This window comes from Pleuronectes platessa, chromosome 3, assembly GCF_947347685.1.
Source record: "Pleuronectes platessa chromosome 3, fPlePla1.1, whole genome shotgun sequence".
Classification (NCBI taxonomy): domain Eukaryota; kingdom Metazoa; phylum Chordata; class Actinopteri; order Pleuronectiformes; family Pleuronectidae; genus Pleuronectes; species Pleuronectes platessa.
The window spans coordinates 17,199,586-17,217,080 of NC_070628.1; the positions used below are offsets into that span (position 1 = coordinate 17,199,586).

The 17,495-nt window shown below is 41.1% G+C and overlaps 1 protein-coding gene across 1 annotated transcript; it reads right to left on the minus strand.

Annotated features, from left to right (window-relative positions):
• Positions 1–2,847: 2,847 nt before the first annotated feature.
• On the minus strand, positions 2,848–14,825 carry LOC128436194 (hairy and enhancer of split-related protein helt-like). Its single transcript, XM_053418010.1, has 8 exons — positions 14,694–14,825; positions 14,446–14,599; positions 14,243–14,358; positions 5,299–5,403; positions 5,052–5,148; positions 4,593–4,790; positions 3,346–3,355; positions 2,848–3,088 (listed from the first exon to the last, which is right to left on the minus strand). Exons 1-8 carry the CDS (start codon positions 14,823–14,825, stop codon positions 2,848–2,850), a joined length of 1,053 nt encoding a protein of 350 aa, XP_053273985.1.
• Between the last annotated feature and the right edge of the window lie 2,670 nt (positions 14,826–17,495).

The window sequence follows — 17,495 nt, forward strand, 5'->3', positions numbered from 1 at the left end:
TTGCTTCAGCTGGGATGCATATATAAACCCCACCCTTGAAGGTATTCAAGGTGAGGTGCATCATGGGAAAGACAAAGGAGCTTGTACAAAAGCTGAGAGAGGAGATTATTTCATCAAACCCGAAGGGCCTTGGGTATAAGAAGATATTCCAAAAATGTGACACCATTGGGAACATTATAAGGAAGTTTAAAACTTATGGAGCAGCTTCAAGCTGCCTGGCCGTGGAAGAAAGCCAAACATTTCATCAAGGGCCCTCAGCAATTTAGTCAGAACAACTAGGAGAAACCCCTTTGTGACTGCAAGACACCTTCAGGACGACCTGATGAAGGCTGGTACAAGCGCTTCAGTGGCAACTATAAGACGTGCACTGAATAAACGAGGACTTCCAAGACGCACTCAGCTCTTGACCTCAAGGAACATCAAAAGTCGACTAGAATATGCCAGGAGGAATTCTGATAAGACGAATGAGTTTTGGGTGACAGTTCTATGGATTGATGAAACCAAACTAGAACTATTTGGACATATGGACCAGCGGTATGTCTGGCATGCAAAAGGCCAGGCTTATGACTGTAAGAATACCATCCTCAAGGTCAAGCCTGATGGTGGGTCATTGATGATGTTGGGTTGTTTTTCTACTGCAGGAACTGGGAATCTTGATCGTGTACCTGGCATCATGGATTCTCAGAAATACCAGGCCATTTTAAGGAGGAATGTGATGCCTTCTGTTGACAAATTAAACCTTGGTGATCATTGGACTCTCCAGAAAGACAATGATCCAAAGCCCACCTCCATGTCAAGCAAAGCTTTGTTGAGAAAAATATCCTGTAACGTCCTGGAGTGACATTCTCAGTCACCAGATTTAAATCTGGTTGAAAATCTTTGGTGGGATTTAAAGAGGGCAGTTGCAGCACGGAAGCCATGGAACATCACTGATCTAGAGGCTTTTGCACGTGAAGAATGGGCAAAGATTCTGATCGAGAGGTGTAAGAAGCTTGTCCGCAATTACCGAAAACGTTTGTTAGAAGTTATAAAAGCTAGAGGATGTGCCACAAAGTACTGAAGCTGGGGGTTGAATAATACTGAACATGCACATGTGTTAAAAGAGTTACATTTTCCATTTGAACTTCAAAGTTAAGTCAACTTCTGTTGTCAAAATAACTGAAATATGTATCAATAAATATCTTTTGTTGTTTAATGAGGTTTTTTGTAATTTAGTGTCATTTTCTGTCATCCACATCACTGTAATGTCTTTTGAGGGGAGGGGGTTTAATAATTCTGAACGCAACTGTATGTCCGCGATACAGAACATCATGTTTTATAGGCTTGTAATCAAACTTTGATGTCACGCCATGGTCTGATTTCATGGTGTTGATTATTTTCATGGTGTTGATTATTTTTCTTCACAATCACTCAAGGATGAAGCACAAGGAGGCAGAGATTGTTCCCCTTTTAGATGCTCCACAATGGGGCTCCTTGGTTTTAAAGGGGGGAAAAGGAACAACAAGAAGTTTCCCCACTTCCCTCTCTCTTTTTTTTTACAATCCAACTCTATACAACTAACTTAAAGAATTACAGAACGGGGTCTTGAAGCAGTTTGATGCATTTATTGAGATGCGTGTGGTCACATATAGCAGACAGCAGCTTGCCAAAAACAGTTCTCTTTTGATCGGATTAATTCCTTATTCTGTGCGACACAAGGAGCCTCCAACTGCTCTCATATGGCAAAGTGAGGGAAACAATTTCAAAGGCTCGAGAGCAGGTTCATGGTTTTTCTTTTGATAATTCATGGAGATGTAATGTTGTTCCTCAGCTGCTCGCTCTGTTTGTGTGGAGAAAATCCCAACTTTTACTCATCGGTTAATGCCACATTTTAACCAGGGTGCCTCTCCTCCATTATGCATGACATCCCCTCCTAATCCAAATGAAAAGTCTAATTTGCCTAAATATATGGAAATAGTCAAACTTGGCTAAAGTTCAGAGGCGGCAAGTTTTATCCTGTTTGTGACACATTCTTCTGTAACTCTCAAAGAACCTGGAAACTCCAAATGTGCTTAGATTTCAGTATCACACTATCTTGTATTGCTTGTGTGAACATATTCATCCAAATATTTATCTCCATCACAAACCAAATTGTCTTGTTTTTGAATGAAACATCTGATGTAAATTTTCAGGAAGGGGGAGTGTTGGATGAATCAATGGTTTTGGTAAGTGTGTTAAGTTTGTTTAAGGTGGTAGAGGGTGGCCCAGTGGGGCTCATATCTGCCACCCTGGAACCTTCTGTGTCACTCAGTAAACCCACAGATAAGTCCTTAAGCAGGTCTGTGGGCCAGACTAAAGATAATAGTCTTTGAGCTTTATAAAATGTTCAGTATAGATGGTAGTACACCACAAAAACTGGGTGTTTTGGGGGTTCTAGGATAAAGTTAGAGTCCAGCTCTTGTTCAAATGATTTTCCTTCTTATTGTGAAGTCACTCCAAACAAGCATAATCTATAACACAATTGTTTTTTTCATTTATATAATACGATAGAGGGCAATGCCGAGGATAAAGACTTTAATCTCCTTTACGGTTCCACAAAATTAGTAAGAATTCACTGATGTTTAAATATGAGCACTAGTTTCTCTCTCCTCTTTTTTTTTCGAGCAATGGATTCTTTCTGAAAGGCATCAATGTTGTAATTGTACCTTCGATGATCTTTACGCACTGAGATTTAATCTGAGCAAATTTAAATAGAGACAAAATAAGCTGAATTTAAGTCAGAAATATTTATTTACAACATGTACAGAAACAGTTTCCATCATTCACAGTTACATAAATAGAAAGACCAACAAAACATAGCAGACGTGTTTACATGGCGTGTTGCGCACTCTGCAAACTAAACGTGTTGGCGTGCGTGTGACCGATGAAGTTAAAATAGTGGTGATCGAGTCCCTGCAACGGTGATAAGTATCCACCGTGCTGCTGTGAGTGCGCAGAGAGCGGCTCTGTTGGGTACGTGATGGCCGGGCTGCGTGCCGAGCTGTGCCAGGAGAAGTGTCCCGGTGGACTCTGCTTGTACACGGAGTCGGATGTATGGAGCCAGAACAGTCTCAAAAGGAATGCACACAGAAATGAATACATGCGCAAAAAAGATCCTCAAATGTATTTGGGGATTTATATATATATATGTGACTAAAAACACAAATACATTTTCAATGCACACACAAATATGTTTCATTCCATATATAAGTAAAAAAAAATCACATGTAAAACATAAGATTCATAAACATATTTCCGATGCACACAAATAGAAAAAAGAATCACAAATATATGCATGTAAAAGTATTTGCAATCTTCATCAAATACATATTTGGAGCTTGTTACATTCATATATAAACTGTTGGACCTGCATTTACAAAGTGCTTTTAATTTGTAAACCTCGCTGCATTTGTGTGTGAGACTTTTGAGACTCCCCTGACGTGACTCTGGTCCACAAATGCGTTTTTTCTAAGAGGGGATCGTCTGTAGCCAATCAGATGTCTCACTCCTTTACAGCCAATCACGTGAGTGAGCCTCCACACGGCCTCATTAAAATGCACGCAGGCAGCCTGGAGGTTTTTACGCCGGGTTCACACTGGATGCGGAAGCGCAGCGCCAAGCCTTAAAAAACAGCTGGCTCCCATCCACTCACTGTAGTTCTCCACTTCAATTATTAATTTAATGTCATCCATGTTGAAGAAGCTCTCCGTTGTTTGCTCCGTTAAATGTCGGGTGTCGAGGGTAAATTACGTATTCTCCACTCAAGCCTATGTGGAGAATACGTAGCCCCCCCCCCTCTCTTTTTTCCTTTATGACTGCTTGTGAGGCTGTAGTGGATGGGCAGAGGGGGACATTTAATAATGTGGTTGGTAAAAGTGTTAAAATTAAAACTCCAAGACAACAGAAGGTGAATACAAAGTATGGGATGCATATTTGATCATTAATATCATATAAAATATCGTTTAAAATAATTTTCTTATGTGTGTGCATTGAAAATTTATTTGTGTTTTGAGTCACATATATATATATCCCCAAATACATTTGTGGATCTTTTTTGCGCATGTTTTAATTTCTGTGTGCATTTATTCCTTTTGTGTCATGGCCCCTGCCTCACCTGCCTTCTAGTTTCTCTCTCTCTTTCTCCCTCTCTCTCGCTTGTGCAGGTGGCGTCAGTAATTACTGATGAGGGCCTGGTGTGCTGGAGTTGGGGCCTTGATTGACCAGCTGCCTTTATAAGCTCCACTCCTGCTCTCAGTCGGTGCCGGACTATAGACTAAGTTACAGTCAGTTGTCGCAGCCAAATATTAAGATCTCCGTAAAGGTCCTGTTCATTCCCTGTCTGACTTCCTCTGTCTCCCTGCCCAGGACCAGCAGCTGGACTATTGCCCCGACTCCAGCCCCTGCCTGCCTGCTTGCCTTCCTGCCTGCCTGCCTGCTTGCCTTCCTGCCTGCCTGCCTGCCCCCCTGCCTGCCTGCCTGCCTGCCCTTATTATTGGACTTCCAATAAATCATATTTAACTTTACTTCTGCCTCAGCCTCTGTCTCTGCCTCTGTGTCCGAAGCTTGGCCTTAACATTTTGAGACTGTTCTGGCTCCATAGAATACGGGCTCGGTGACCACACAGGACTCGGACTGTAAGAAGGCGAGGATCCGTGCGTACTTGATGTCTTTGGTTTCAGCTCTGTCCTCTGTGTTCAGGTAGTGCACCAGGTTCTTCATGCACTCGTGGTATCCGTAGTGGAAGTAGTTCGCAAACTCAGCGAGAAGTTCACCTGTAGTTAAATAAAGTAAACAACGATTACAACCCTGTCGATATCTTAAGTCAAGTTTTTGATGGTGTGATTCTGGTGCGTAAAACTGGACAGAATGTCGACTATCTAGAATATCTCACTTAAAAATTCACTCAACAATAATTAGAATAAAAAATTACACAAATATACCAGTAACAACATATTAGTGTACAACCAGAATAGAGTAATTCAGTTGGTGGTTTAATGCGTAAAGTAAAAGAGCTGCGTAAAAAGTTTACTGACCTTTTTCTCTCCCACTGGGAAAATCCACTGTGTGCAGCGCTCGCAGATATTGAACTGTCATTTCTAAGATCTCAGCTTTCTCCAGTTTTCCAGAGGGAGAGAAAAAACAGTAAAGAAATAATTCAACATTACAAGATGAACGACTGCAAATATTAACCTTCCATCAGTAGACGGCATCCATCGATCAGTTGTAAAAATGCATCAATATAGTATAAATGATAAGTCAAATATTATATCATTACAATGCCTGTTTTGCCATTGCCATCGGTACTGTTTTCCCTAGTTCATTTGGGCAGCGGATAATTCGGTCCCGTCTTCGTTTCTCGATGACTTTGTGAGAGATGGGAGTTCGCTGCAAAACAGAAGGAGAAACAACATGAGCACATGGAATCACTGAAGTGAATCTCAACTTAAAGAGACATATTATAAAGTTAAAACACGCAGAAGTCCACTGAATTACAAAGAAAGTGTTGCTGAGGACTGTACACTAAGAAAGAGAGAAGCCTACCTCATGAGTTCTCACGAAGAAGTCCACGTTCATTATTTACCTGCTCCCGGCTTTTCACACACCCATTGTACGATGGCAACTCAATTAAATAAAGTGACACCCAGCGGGTCATAATGCTTATGTTATTGTTTCTTAGCGCAGCGTTTCCCCCGTTCTTGTTTCCAAACTGTGTTGCTAATTCAACAGCTTGAAGCTACACGGAAGCAGCTAGCTTCCCCCCCAGCTTCCACACACAGTCAGCAGGGACTCCCGATATTAACTACTACCAAGTGTTTGCTTCTAACCTGTCGGTGTTTGAGAAACAGTGTCATGATAGCCGTGGAATTAAAGTCGTGACAGCAGGTTTTTTCACAGTTACCACCGCAGTTAGCATGGTGTGTAGGACGCTAGCGCCGTTATGAAAGTTCGTTATAACCGTATGTGACCGTACACACATGCCGTCAGGGCTCTATCCAGCCACCGTCAGCCGGACAACTCCGCTGGCTTAACACACTTGTCACATTAATCGTAGAATCGTAGTTGTGTTTGGGTTTATTGTTATATAGGAAATGAAACAGGAAGTGTGAGGTCCGTAAATGATGTCGTTCCGAAATACTGTAGTTAGCGGACCAATCCCAGCCAATAGCTATCCGTAGGCTCTCCGCCATGCCGACGTGTAGTTAGAAAAATCAGAGCTGCACGAAAAGCTCTCCGTGGAGCCACGGCGAAAAAGGCGGTCCTATCTGTCCGTGTCCGTCAAAACAGAGAAGCATAAATAGGCCTTTCGTCGCCAGACTTGTCAAAGAGCAATGACTGTTTAAATTTCTGTATCAAATTCTGCATTTCACACATCATCTGTTTAATGAGTTTCCACCTAATTAATCCTGTCATTTGATATTAAACATGGTCACAAGTGGACAGCTGAACATAATGCATGAGGCCTCACATCTGAGGGCTTTGATATGTTGCTCTGACAGCATTCAATTCTGTTTTGAGATCCTGCTGCTGGAGTTTAGACTCGCAGTGAGTTTTACAGTTCATTTCAAAAGTGCTGGAGGGGGTTAAAGTTAGGTCTCTGTTGAGGCCACTTCCGCATTATCATTGGAAGACAATAACTTAATAAACCTAAATTTGTGCCCGGGTCCATGTTGTATGAGTGAAGTGTTCCTCAAAACTGTGGCCTCCCTGGCCTCCCTGTTGAAAATATTATTGTATGATCTAGCAATAAGGATTTTGCGCCTGTCCATTGGTTGGTTGGTTGGTTGGTTGGTTGATTGGTTGGTTGGTTGGGTTGTCAACAGGATTATGCAAAAACACTGATTTCCTTAAATGCCACTGGAGGGATGAGAAATGCAGCAAGAACGGAACCATTCATTTTTGGCATAAATATGGACCATAGAGCATTTTTGACAATTTTGCAGATTTTATAGGAATCATTTATGGATCTTGATAGAAAAACAATGTCGCCTCCATCTTACACCACCCACGTCCCACAAGCCACAGCAATACAGCTGTCGCTGTAGCTTGATTGAATTTAGGGGACTGTCGGGCCTTGGTGGAGGTATGTGCTCTACTGAGTGAACTCTATGACATACAAAGGTCAGAATAAATTGGAGACATGAGAAGCTCTACCTCTATGTTAAAGTATATACAGTACTTGGAATGAAATTTCAAAATGTCATGTATTACCAACAGTTTCCTCTGTCAGGGCAGTATGTGTGTTTTTGCTGCTGCTTGCTGCCCAGGGTGTTAGAGAGTCAGACAGAATAATTCAGTTTGGATCAAAATGTAGGGATCAGCTCGTTTCTGTCTCCCGGAGATTGCTGTGAGAATCTTGTCACCCCTGTGTACTCTATCCTTGCCCCGCTGCCACAGGATGGGATGGTATGTCTGTCAGTCACATTGTCAGCATTTGGGCTCTCAGCGGCCCCCGCAGGCCTTTCCCCTTTGGCGTTGCTCAGTGATATCCCACTCTGATGACTGCTCCTTTCATTCCAAAGGCTGCCGTCAAAACAAGCTGCCTGACAAAAGTGTTCGTCTGAAGAAAATCTGTGTGTGTGTGTGTGTGTGTGTGTGTGTGTGTGTGTGTGTGTGTGTGTGTGTGTAAATGCCTTCATCACACTGCACAACTTTTCCAAGATTACAAATGCAGTCACATTAAACTATCAACATTGTAGTTCAAGTGACACGTCTGTGCATGCACACAACCAGAAGCTTTGAGATTGTGCAACAGCCGCCACTAGTGTTCACAATCCATACTACTCATGTCCGACATTTCCAATTCAATCAGTTCAACTAAAGATATGACATAAATGGTATATCTAGGTACAGAGTGAAAGTAATCAGAGACAAATTAAATGTGTGTTGACATACCAAGGGCTCCAGGGTGTTCCCAGTAAACTGTCATTATCTATTATTATATTAAATCAATTCTATCCAGAACTTTTTATTTCAATAGCTGTGGGCACAGTTTAATCATTTGTATTGCTCTCCCTACACAGGTACTGCTCATTACTACTCTCACTGCTGTCAAGCTTCTGTAGATGCACATCTGGGTTTCAAAAATTATTTTGTATATATTGTTGTCCCTGTGTACTTAAAACTTAATCTAATCTCCTCAAGTTCTAATGGCTTATGTATGTAGAATTCTAGAGAATTTTGTTCCCCCTCATTTTACCACAAAGCTTTACACATTATCTAATGTTGAAATAATACTTTCTTGTCAACATAAGGGTTCGTTCAGGGCAAATAATTTGGGCTCAGTTGCTCTATTTTGAGAGCAGTTCTTTTGGTTCTATTTCCAAATCCCACACAGACTCACAGGGAGCCACAATGTGACTGTCACTCACGATGTGCGGAGCTACTGAGGCTCTGCACTGAGACAGCACCTTGATGTTTGCATGTTCATATGGCTGTGTGCGTGTTTGTGTGTGTGGTGGGTAGGTGCGTGTGAAACCACAAAGGCACAGCGAAGTCAATCTCAGATGCAATGAAAATGCAAATTGTCTTTCTCATGTCGACCTGCGCTGTCAATCAGCATCACGTTCCTCCATCGCTTTTCAACCGCCTCGCAAAACGGCACACAATCAACCCGGACGTGACCGGGACAAATCACTCCTCCGAGCCATTTTCCAAATTCATTACAGATAAATCAATCTCCCTTATTGTTATGTTCTCTCCTCATGTCCATTCTCTATTCCTCCATCGATTTCTGTCATCCCTTCATTTGTCTGCTTTGTCTTCATCCCTGCTTTCAACTGTTTCCCATCCATCTGATCCAGAGGGAGGTTTGTAATTGGTATAAACAAAAGTTGTTGGAGTGAAAAAACTATCAAGCCTACAGGTAGCTAGAGGTGAATGGGATGATTAACGATAAGTAATTAACTCCCGGCTCTGTTTTCAATTACAGTTCAGAGGTAATGGATTGTTTTTTGTTTGCTTTTTGTGACCGAGTCTAGACACCCAATTAGCCTGTCTTTGTTCGGGGACCAGGGAGAGCAGGACGAAGGGACTGAGCATATGAGACAAAAACGTGGGGGGGGGGGGGGTCTAAATTAACAAGAGAAGCTTATTTCATTGCCTTGTGAGCTTTTCTCTCTTTTGTTTTATCGATTGTAAATCTTTGTGCAGCAGAATCACAGAATCGGGCTCAAATCAATCCTGCAGCTGAAATGTAACTGTCAGTCAACAGCAGTTTTCAGCTTTGATTGAACAGTACCACAGGAGTCTATTCCCCTGAGATGTGATGGATTTGTGTTGTAGACCAGATGACCGACAAGAGAAGACTGTGCTGCCACTTGTAATAAATAACAGCAACATATACAAGTCCAGCGTTGTGTTGTTTCATCAACTGGTGAGAACTGGGCCATGTAGAAAACCCTCAGTTCAGGGTCTTTAAACCTGGAATATCAAAAGCCAACAACTGCCCTTTATTATCCATCCATCCATCCACCCTCCCATCCATCCATCCATCCATCCATCTACTCATCCATCCATCCATCCACCCATCATCTAGAGCTGGAGCCAAACCCAGCTGACACGCTGCATATAAATTGCTTCATTAAAAGGTAATAAAAAAAATATTGATTATTGCTGCCTTCTTTTAAATGCATACGTGTTTTTAAAGGACCACTTGGGCGTTTTTATGTCATTCTGTTCTAGGAGTGTGTGGTTCAAATGAAGTTTCAGCAGTCTGAGGTCCAAGCCAAATTGAATTGAGCTAAATTGAAATGTTCATCCTGCTAATTGTGTTGGTCTATTGCCAGTGTTTTGTCCCAGCAACAAACCTACGGCCCAAACAGCTACCAGGGTGTGTCCCTCCACCAAAGCCGTGCAAGGACACACACAGAGGGAATGTCCCACTGAGAGGACGGACTTTGGAGTGGAACCTTTTAGACTGCTGAAGCCGCAAATTATCTTTGGCTGCGCTTTTCAAATCGAGAATGGACTTGATTTTATTAATGAAGGTATCACATCACTACCACTTGTAAAATCTGATCATATCCTTTAATTTGAACAGTAGGGATGGATAAATACAATATAATTTAATTATACTATTGGAATAAAGCGTTAAGTGAATCACAGAGGGCAGATAACAGTGCTGCTTTGAATGAGTTGATTATTGTAGGTATAAGGCTTGTTCTGCTTCACTGCAGTAAGGTAGATAAAAACACCAAATATGAAATAGTTGATCTGGTTCTGCTCTGTAGTGCAATAGAATTCGAAATATGAACTCGTATTTTTCTTTTAGTTAATCCAGCAGATCTACTGTAGTTGTTCAGACATGGGGACAGGATCATATATCTGTTTGCTAAAATGCTCACAATGTTTACTTGTCTAATTCTAACTGAGGCCATGGGGTGTTGTCTCGTTTTTGCCATCTGCTACTTTTGGTCTCCTCTTTGATTGCGACAGTAACACGGGTTTTCCTCCTCTGCAGTGTCACCTCTCTGCCAGAGAAAATTAAATTAGACCGGCTGCCACGGGTGCGTGACACTGATATGTAATTTGTGTACGTGATCAGAGTTTGGAGTTTGGTCTCAGTCGGTTGTCCTCATCTCGACTCCTCCTGTGAGAGCGACGTACCCTCATCATGCATAAATCACTTGACTGGAATCACACTTTGTTTGGCTGACTCGTCCACGTCGTCCCAACAAGATGGATTTAGAAATAAGAAAGTGACTTTGACCTTTGCCGGCTCCAGAAAGAGAAAATCAATTAATGCTGCTGTCCAGATAAACAACTTCCCCATCGACTCACAATGCTCGACCATTAGCCTTATCCATATGATGTCTGTTACACCACTGTTAGAGGAAACCCATTGAGTAGAAGATACTTTCAGATATAGACTATTTCAAAATCATAATGTAACAAGAAGGACAATCAAGCAGAAGTGTAGTTTAACATCATATATTCCCAGGTTTCTTTTAGATCACTGCATATATAAATCCATAGGCTCATAGGTATTTTGGTATCACTATTTATATAATCTGAATCTGAATAAAAAAATATATATATATTCTTCATGTTTCAATTTACATTTTTTTGTGAATTGTTGCAAGTGAGGCTGCAATGAATTGAGAAATATTTGATCGTGAATAAAACTCTTGAGTAATGATTGGTTTTGTTATCTTGCATCACTTTTTTGTTTCCCCTGTGAATTTTGCCTTAGATTATATAACATGTAAAGATCAACATGCTGGAGTTGATCCCGTGCGCTGTTCATTGACATTTGGAAAGAAGACAAGTTGCTTAACCCTCACACAGCCCAAGATTATCAGTACCAATCATCCACGTCTGCTCAGTCTTCAGTCCAGAGGAATCAGACTTCCATCTGCTTAGTCCGCCTGTTGCATATATCAGTCCATATGTGCGGCTGTGGCTGAGGGGTAGAGTGTTCGTCCTCCAACCTGAAGATTGGGAGCGCGATCCCCAGTCTGACCCATCTGCATGCCGAAGTGTCCTTCGGCCAGATGCTGAACCCTGAATGGCCCCCCATAGAATAACAAAGTGCTGCGAATAGATGCACTGTATGAATGTTTGTGTGAATGTGTGAATGTAAAACTGTACTGTAAAGCACTTTGAGTGGTCATCAAGACTAGAAAAGCTCTATATAAATACAAAACCATTTACCAACACCATATGTGCACGTAAACAAAATCCTACCAATACCACCACCTTTGGAAGATCATGCAGCTCCCTCAGTAAAAAGAAAAATATTGGCACGTTCTCAATAAAACCAGTAAGCTAAATATTACAGTCATACTAAGGAGAAGATTTTAAATAATGTCCATTTTTATTTTTATATTCAAATTATTATAATAGCTGTAACATCTTATTAAGAACTTTTCCTGGTGATGTGTTGCACATATATGTATATATGTATTTTAATTTATATTTAATTTATATTTTATGTTATTGTATGGATTTATATCTAAATGTACTTAGTGTACTTGTTGTACAGACTCAAATTCCTGGCATGTGTACTCTTGACCAGTAAATCTGATTGTTACTAGATTAGATTAGATTAGATTAGAAAACTTTATTTATCCCAAAATGGGCAATTTCGTTCACAGTTTCCAGTCTCACATAATAGATTACTTAATAAATACAATAAATAGCAATAGGAGGTAGACAAAAACATATATCAAAGGCAGTCCAACACACACATTTAACTCACAATTCATTTCAGCCCGTCAGTAACAACCACCCTGCCCCCGGAAACACCCAGCAACACTGGTGTGCTCTCCACCTACTCCTTACTTTTGTCATCATTTAGTAACCTGATGGTTGCAGGGATAAAAGAGTGGGAGTACCTCATTGTTCTTGTCCTGATTGAACAGTAGCGCCGCCCTGAAGGCATTAGTTTAAATTCTTTACTGAGGACATGGTCAGGCTGACTGATAATGCATTTGGCTTTCTGGACTGCTTGTTTGTTCCACAATGAACTTATGCTCTTGAGCTGGATGCCAGTGATCTTAGAGCAGATCTTCACAATTTTATTTAAACTATTCATGTCTTTAACTGACAGACTGTTAGTCCAGCATATAAAGGAAAAAGTTAAAAGACTCTCAATGAAAGATTGGTAAAAAATTCTCAAAATAACTTTAGAGACACTGAAAGAGTTCAGCATTCTCAAAAGGTGAACTCTTTGTTGTCCCTTTTTAACAATTACCTCTGTATTTGTATGGAATTTAAGCTGGTTATCAAATACTGTGCCTAGATATTTGTAGGTGTCCACAAGTTGGACTTCCTCCCCATGGATGATACTTGATTTGAGCGCTCCCTTCACTTTCCTAAAATCTATGACTAGCTCCTTTGTTTTTTCTATATTTAGATCTAAGAAGTTGTTATCACACCAATTAACAAACGATGTCAAAGCAAGGCCATGGCTGCAATGTGGACCTTGGAAAAGGGACAGCAACGCAGTGTCGTCCGAGAATTTAGCTAGATAACTTCCCTGTTGAGAGGACCTACAGCTATCTGTGTACAAAATGAACAACAGGGGTGAGAGTACGCACCCTTGAGGTGAACCAGTATTCGAGGTAATGGCCTGGGACAAGTGTCCATTCACAGAGACCCTCTGAGTTCTGTCTGTTAAGAAGTTTAAAAGCAACAACAGTATCTGATGGGGTAACTCAAACTCAGCAGCTAGTCTCTCAATTAAAATATGTGGCTGCATCTTATTGAAAGCAGAAGAAAAGTCTGCAAATAACAATCTAGCATGAGATCCAGGCTTTTCTAAATGTTTATACATTGTGTCTAAAAGGAAGAGTTTTGCATCATCTACACCTTTCCCAGTTTGATAAGCAAACTGCAATGGGTCAAGTTTACCACTGACCTGAGACATGATTTCATCCTTAATAATTTTCTCAAAAATCTTCATTACTAAGGATGTAAGTGCTACTGGTCTGAAGTCTTTTAGCTCTTGGGGATTTTTTGATTTCGCTAGTGGTATTATAGTGGACCTCTTCCATATCTGAGGTATCTGGCCTTTCTTAGCACACATATTAAAGAGTGGAGTGAATACCACACTGAGCTGGTCAGCACAGTAACGCAGTGTGCGTCCGCAAACAGCATCAGGGCCTGCAGCTTTCATAATATTAACTCTCTTAAACAGAGTTGTTACTACTTCCTGGGCTATCACAATGTCATTGTGAGGGACAAGAGAGTCCCTCCACATAGAAATGTTCTCAGAGAAATCAGATGATTCAAAACGTGAGTAAAACATATTATAAGCATTTGACAAATCAGGGACATCAATACCTTTAACAGTTATTGGCTGCCTGGATTCACTAGAACACTGATTTATGGATGCCATTGACTTAATTCCCCTCCATGCAGCTCTAAGATCCCCCCCACTATACCGTTCTTCAACCTTCTCTCTATATTTCATTTTGGCCTTCCTAATCTCTTTTTTCACTTCCTTGGAGACAGCTTTTTTCTCCCAAGGGTCCCCAGTGTAAAATGTCCTCTTTTTCTTATTTATCACTGATTTAAGTTCTTTAGTAACCCATGGTTTATTATTTGGGTAATGGACAGAGATCCTGGTTGGGATGACTGAGTCGACACAGAATGTAATATATGATGAAACAGTATCTGCTAGTTCGTCAATATTATCTGTGCTATCCTGGAAACAGTCCCAGTCAGTGCACTCAAAACATGCTTGGAGAGAGGAAATACTGTCCTCCGACCACATTTTCACCGTTCTCTCCTTGTGTTCTAAGCGCATGAAGGACGGTTTATACACTGGCATGAGGTAAACACTGTTGTGATAAGAGGCCCCTAGGGCAGGCATGGGTATGGAACGGTAAGCTCCACCTATTGAGCCATAGCAAAGGTCAATAGTGGTGTTTTTCTGTGTTGTGCTGCAAGTTACATATTGTTCATATGTTCTCAAAGTTCTACCCAAGTCACATTTATTAAAATCCCCCAGGATGAATTTGGGTGCGTCGGGGCAAATTTCGTCCAGTTTGTGTGTTGTGTCAGCGATCAGCTGGGCAGCAGCTGACGCGTTGGCTCGCGGTTGAATGTAGACAACCGTGTAGAATAGTTGTTGAAACTCCCGAGGGAGATAGAACGGGCGGAGTGAGATCGAAAGCAGTTCTAAGTCAGCGGTACATATCCTCTCCCTGATTTTAACGGTGTTGCAGTACCTCTTGTTGACGTAGAAACACACTCCTCCTCGACGGCTTTTCCCAGTTGTCTCCGGTGACCTGTCTAGACGAATTGGGCTTCCAAACCCAGTTAGTGTCAAGTCCTCGTCCCGGTCTGAGTCGTTGAGCCATGTTTCCGTGAAAGCAAGTAGACACGATTCTCCAATTTCCCTATACTATACTATACTCACACTACTTGCCCATTAATTTGCCTCATCTTTCCCCTCACTTTCGACTTCAGTGTTATGCACCAACATTTTCCTCTTTGTGAAAATCTACTCAGCAATAAACTTGATTTTGATCCTATCATTTTATAGCTTTTATTTTCGTAATGAAATGTATTGTGATGTGCTTTTCCTTTGTACGCCATAAGCTTGATTGCAGTTCTGCACATGACCAATGACTAACTCCCACCATGCATCTGTTTAAGGCTTGTTTGTGTTCCAGCGCTGTTATTCTCAAAGTCATTCTCCCTGTTGGTGAGAGAGTTTGTTGCGACTGAAATCTGATAACAACTTTTTGGACCAGATAAAAGAAGTTCCCTTGAAACATTAAAAACAAATGTGCCTGTATGCTCTCCTCTCTTTGTCCCTGTCCTTTGAAAAACAGATTGTGCTTCTTTTCTAGTTCTGTCATCCATCCTGGAAGAAAATGTGTTAAGCATTCCACATGTAAGAAACACTTCCTCTTGATCCATATTTCACTTGCTCAGTGTCTCTTTATGTGTGGGTTTGTCTTAGTGTGTGATGGTGTTCAGGCTCTTTTATACCACAGTGATGCCCTATTTGTATACTGGCATATGTTGAAAGTGGCTTATCTTTCAAAAAATGATATTCCTTCATATAATTCCTTCAATTAATTTATCATATTAAAAAATATATATTTTGTTGCCAATATTTCTTTCCTTGTGGATATCATGGAAACATGGTCACACATGCAGGGCAACATCAGAGAGGAAAAATACATTTATTATATTATTATTGATGGGTTTCCACCATCTTGTAAGGACACAATGGTCTTTTATGTTGGATTATCCCAGAAACCGTGCATTGATGCATTTTGGGCAGGGAAAGAGATTGACCAGATATTGATTAGCTGACAGATGCAAAAAAAATCCACATATATTTGATTAATACAGTTACAGTGATTCAACAAAGTTTAAGGTCCTGCAGAAAACTGTTAGTTTTGGGGCTTATCTGAAACAGCTTCTGTACCTACTGCTGTATTCTCATGTAAAGCTATATTATGCAAAGATAACACATGATAACTAATAAATATACACTTCTTTTCATGCTCTAACCCCCTGCCCTGCAAATGTCTTTAAATCATCAAAGCAATAGGGTATCTATCATTTGCTGAGGCCACCAATAAGACAGATGGGAGGGTAACTTATAAAGAAGAAGAAGAAGACAAAGGACAAAGCAACACAAAAAGAAAGTCAAACTGCACCAAATGTGCGGCATGAAAGATTATGTCATAATCGCAGTGAACATCAGGTCCGCCTTTTTTTTTATAACACATCGCCTCCTTCGTCTGTGCCTGTGGGTGGATTTACAGATTGTGGTTAGCTCACCCTCGGGCGAGATGCTGATTGAAGGTAGACAGCTCATTAGGAATAGCGACAAGCACTGCAGAGCGAACTTAACCAGCTGAGGGGAAAGAAGACCAGACCAGCAAAACAAAAAGCTACATATTATATCTGTGACAGGACCTGGGACACTTCCTCCGCTCTAGAGCTGTAGAACTGGACTTAATACCTCTTCCACTGAAATAATAGGCTACACTCCACTGCTGCAGTGGGCAGCTCTTGTCGTTTATGAAAATGCATCTATCCTACAGACAGTATAACATCTTTTAAATGAGTCCTTAGAATCTGGAGCTGAGTAATAACATCTATATTTGCTTTGTAAGAGTCTGAAGTGAGGTAAAGTATCCTGCCTGTGGGTATTCTCAGCCTCTGACAGAATGCTTTTCAGACTTCGCTGATTTCTACCACTGTGCAGAACTGTTCACACAACCCATGGAGAGGGACAGCAGGCCTGGGCGTCAGGGCTGTCAGTCATATCCACATGTACCAGGGGAAAGTGATGCATGAAGGCAGTTTGAGATTTCACTGTCATCTTCGGTCTGGTTCCCTGTGGAACTCCCCCTTCTGCCTCCAGTTCTGCCCCAACGCTCTGCTGGCCACAAAGATTGTATAATCTGTGCCACAACTAAAGCTGACTGCTGATCATTAAACTCAACAAATAAGGTTGTCCAGGGCTGTAGCTCAGTTTTATAGTGTCATTAATTGTATGTTATGGCTAAATACAATTTTTAAGTAATGTTTAAGCCCATTTTTGACCCATAATAATCAGTGCTGCAATCTTCCCTGTATTATTTTAAGGTTGTATACTACACAGTGTTAATACTACTAATGATTACCACCATCACCACTGCTGTTTCTGTGACTCTAGTACTCAAGTGGCTGCAGTAGCATTGCCTGCCGCTGGGGACCGCTGTTGCATCCTGTTCACATTCGCTGTCCGTGGTGCTGAAGTGCTCTGCTGCGATGCTCAACACTGTGACCATCACATGGACACACAATCTCAGTATAGATCCTCATGAGCAAAAAGACGCAAAGATAATCTCATAAATAACCGCATGGGTTCATTATATTCAGATGGAACTGTGTGGATTGAAAAATCTACTCTGTGTACAGACACTCATGTCAATCCGCAGAGTGAGATTAAACTAATAAACAAATCATTTTCTAGTTTTCTAATGATTGGGTAGCCCACCACCAATGTTTCTATAGTTCAG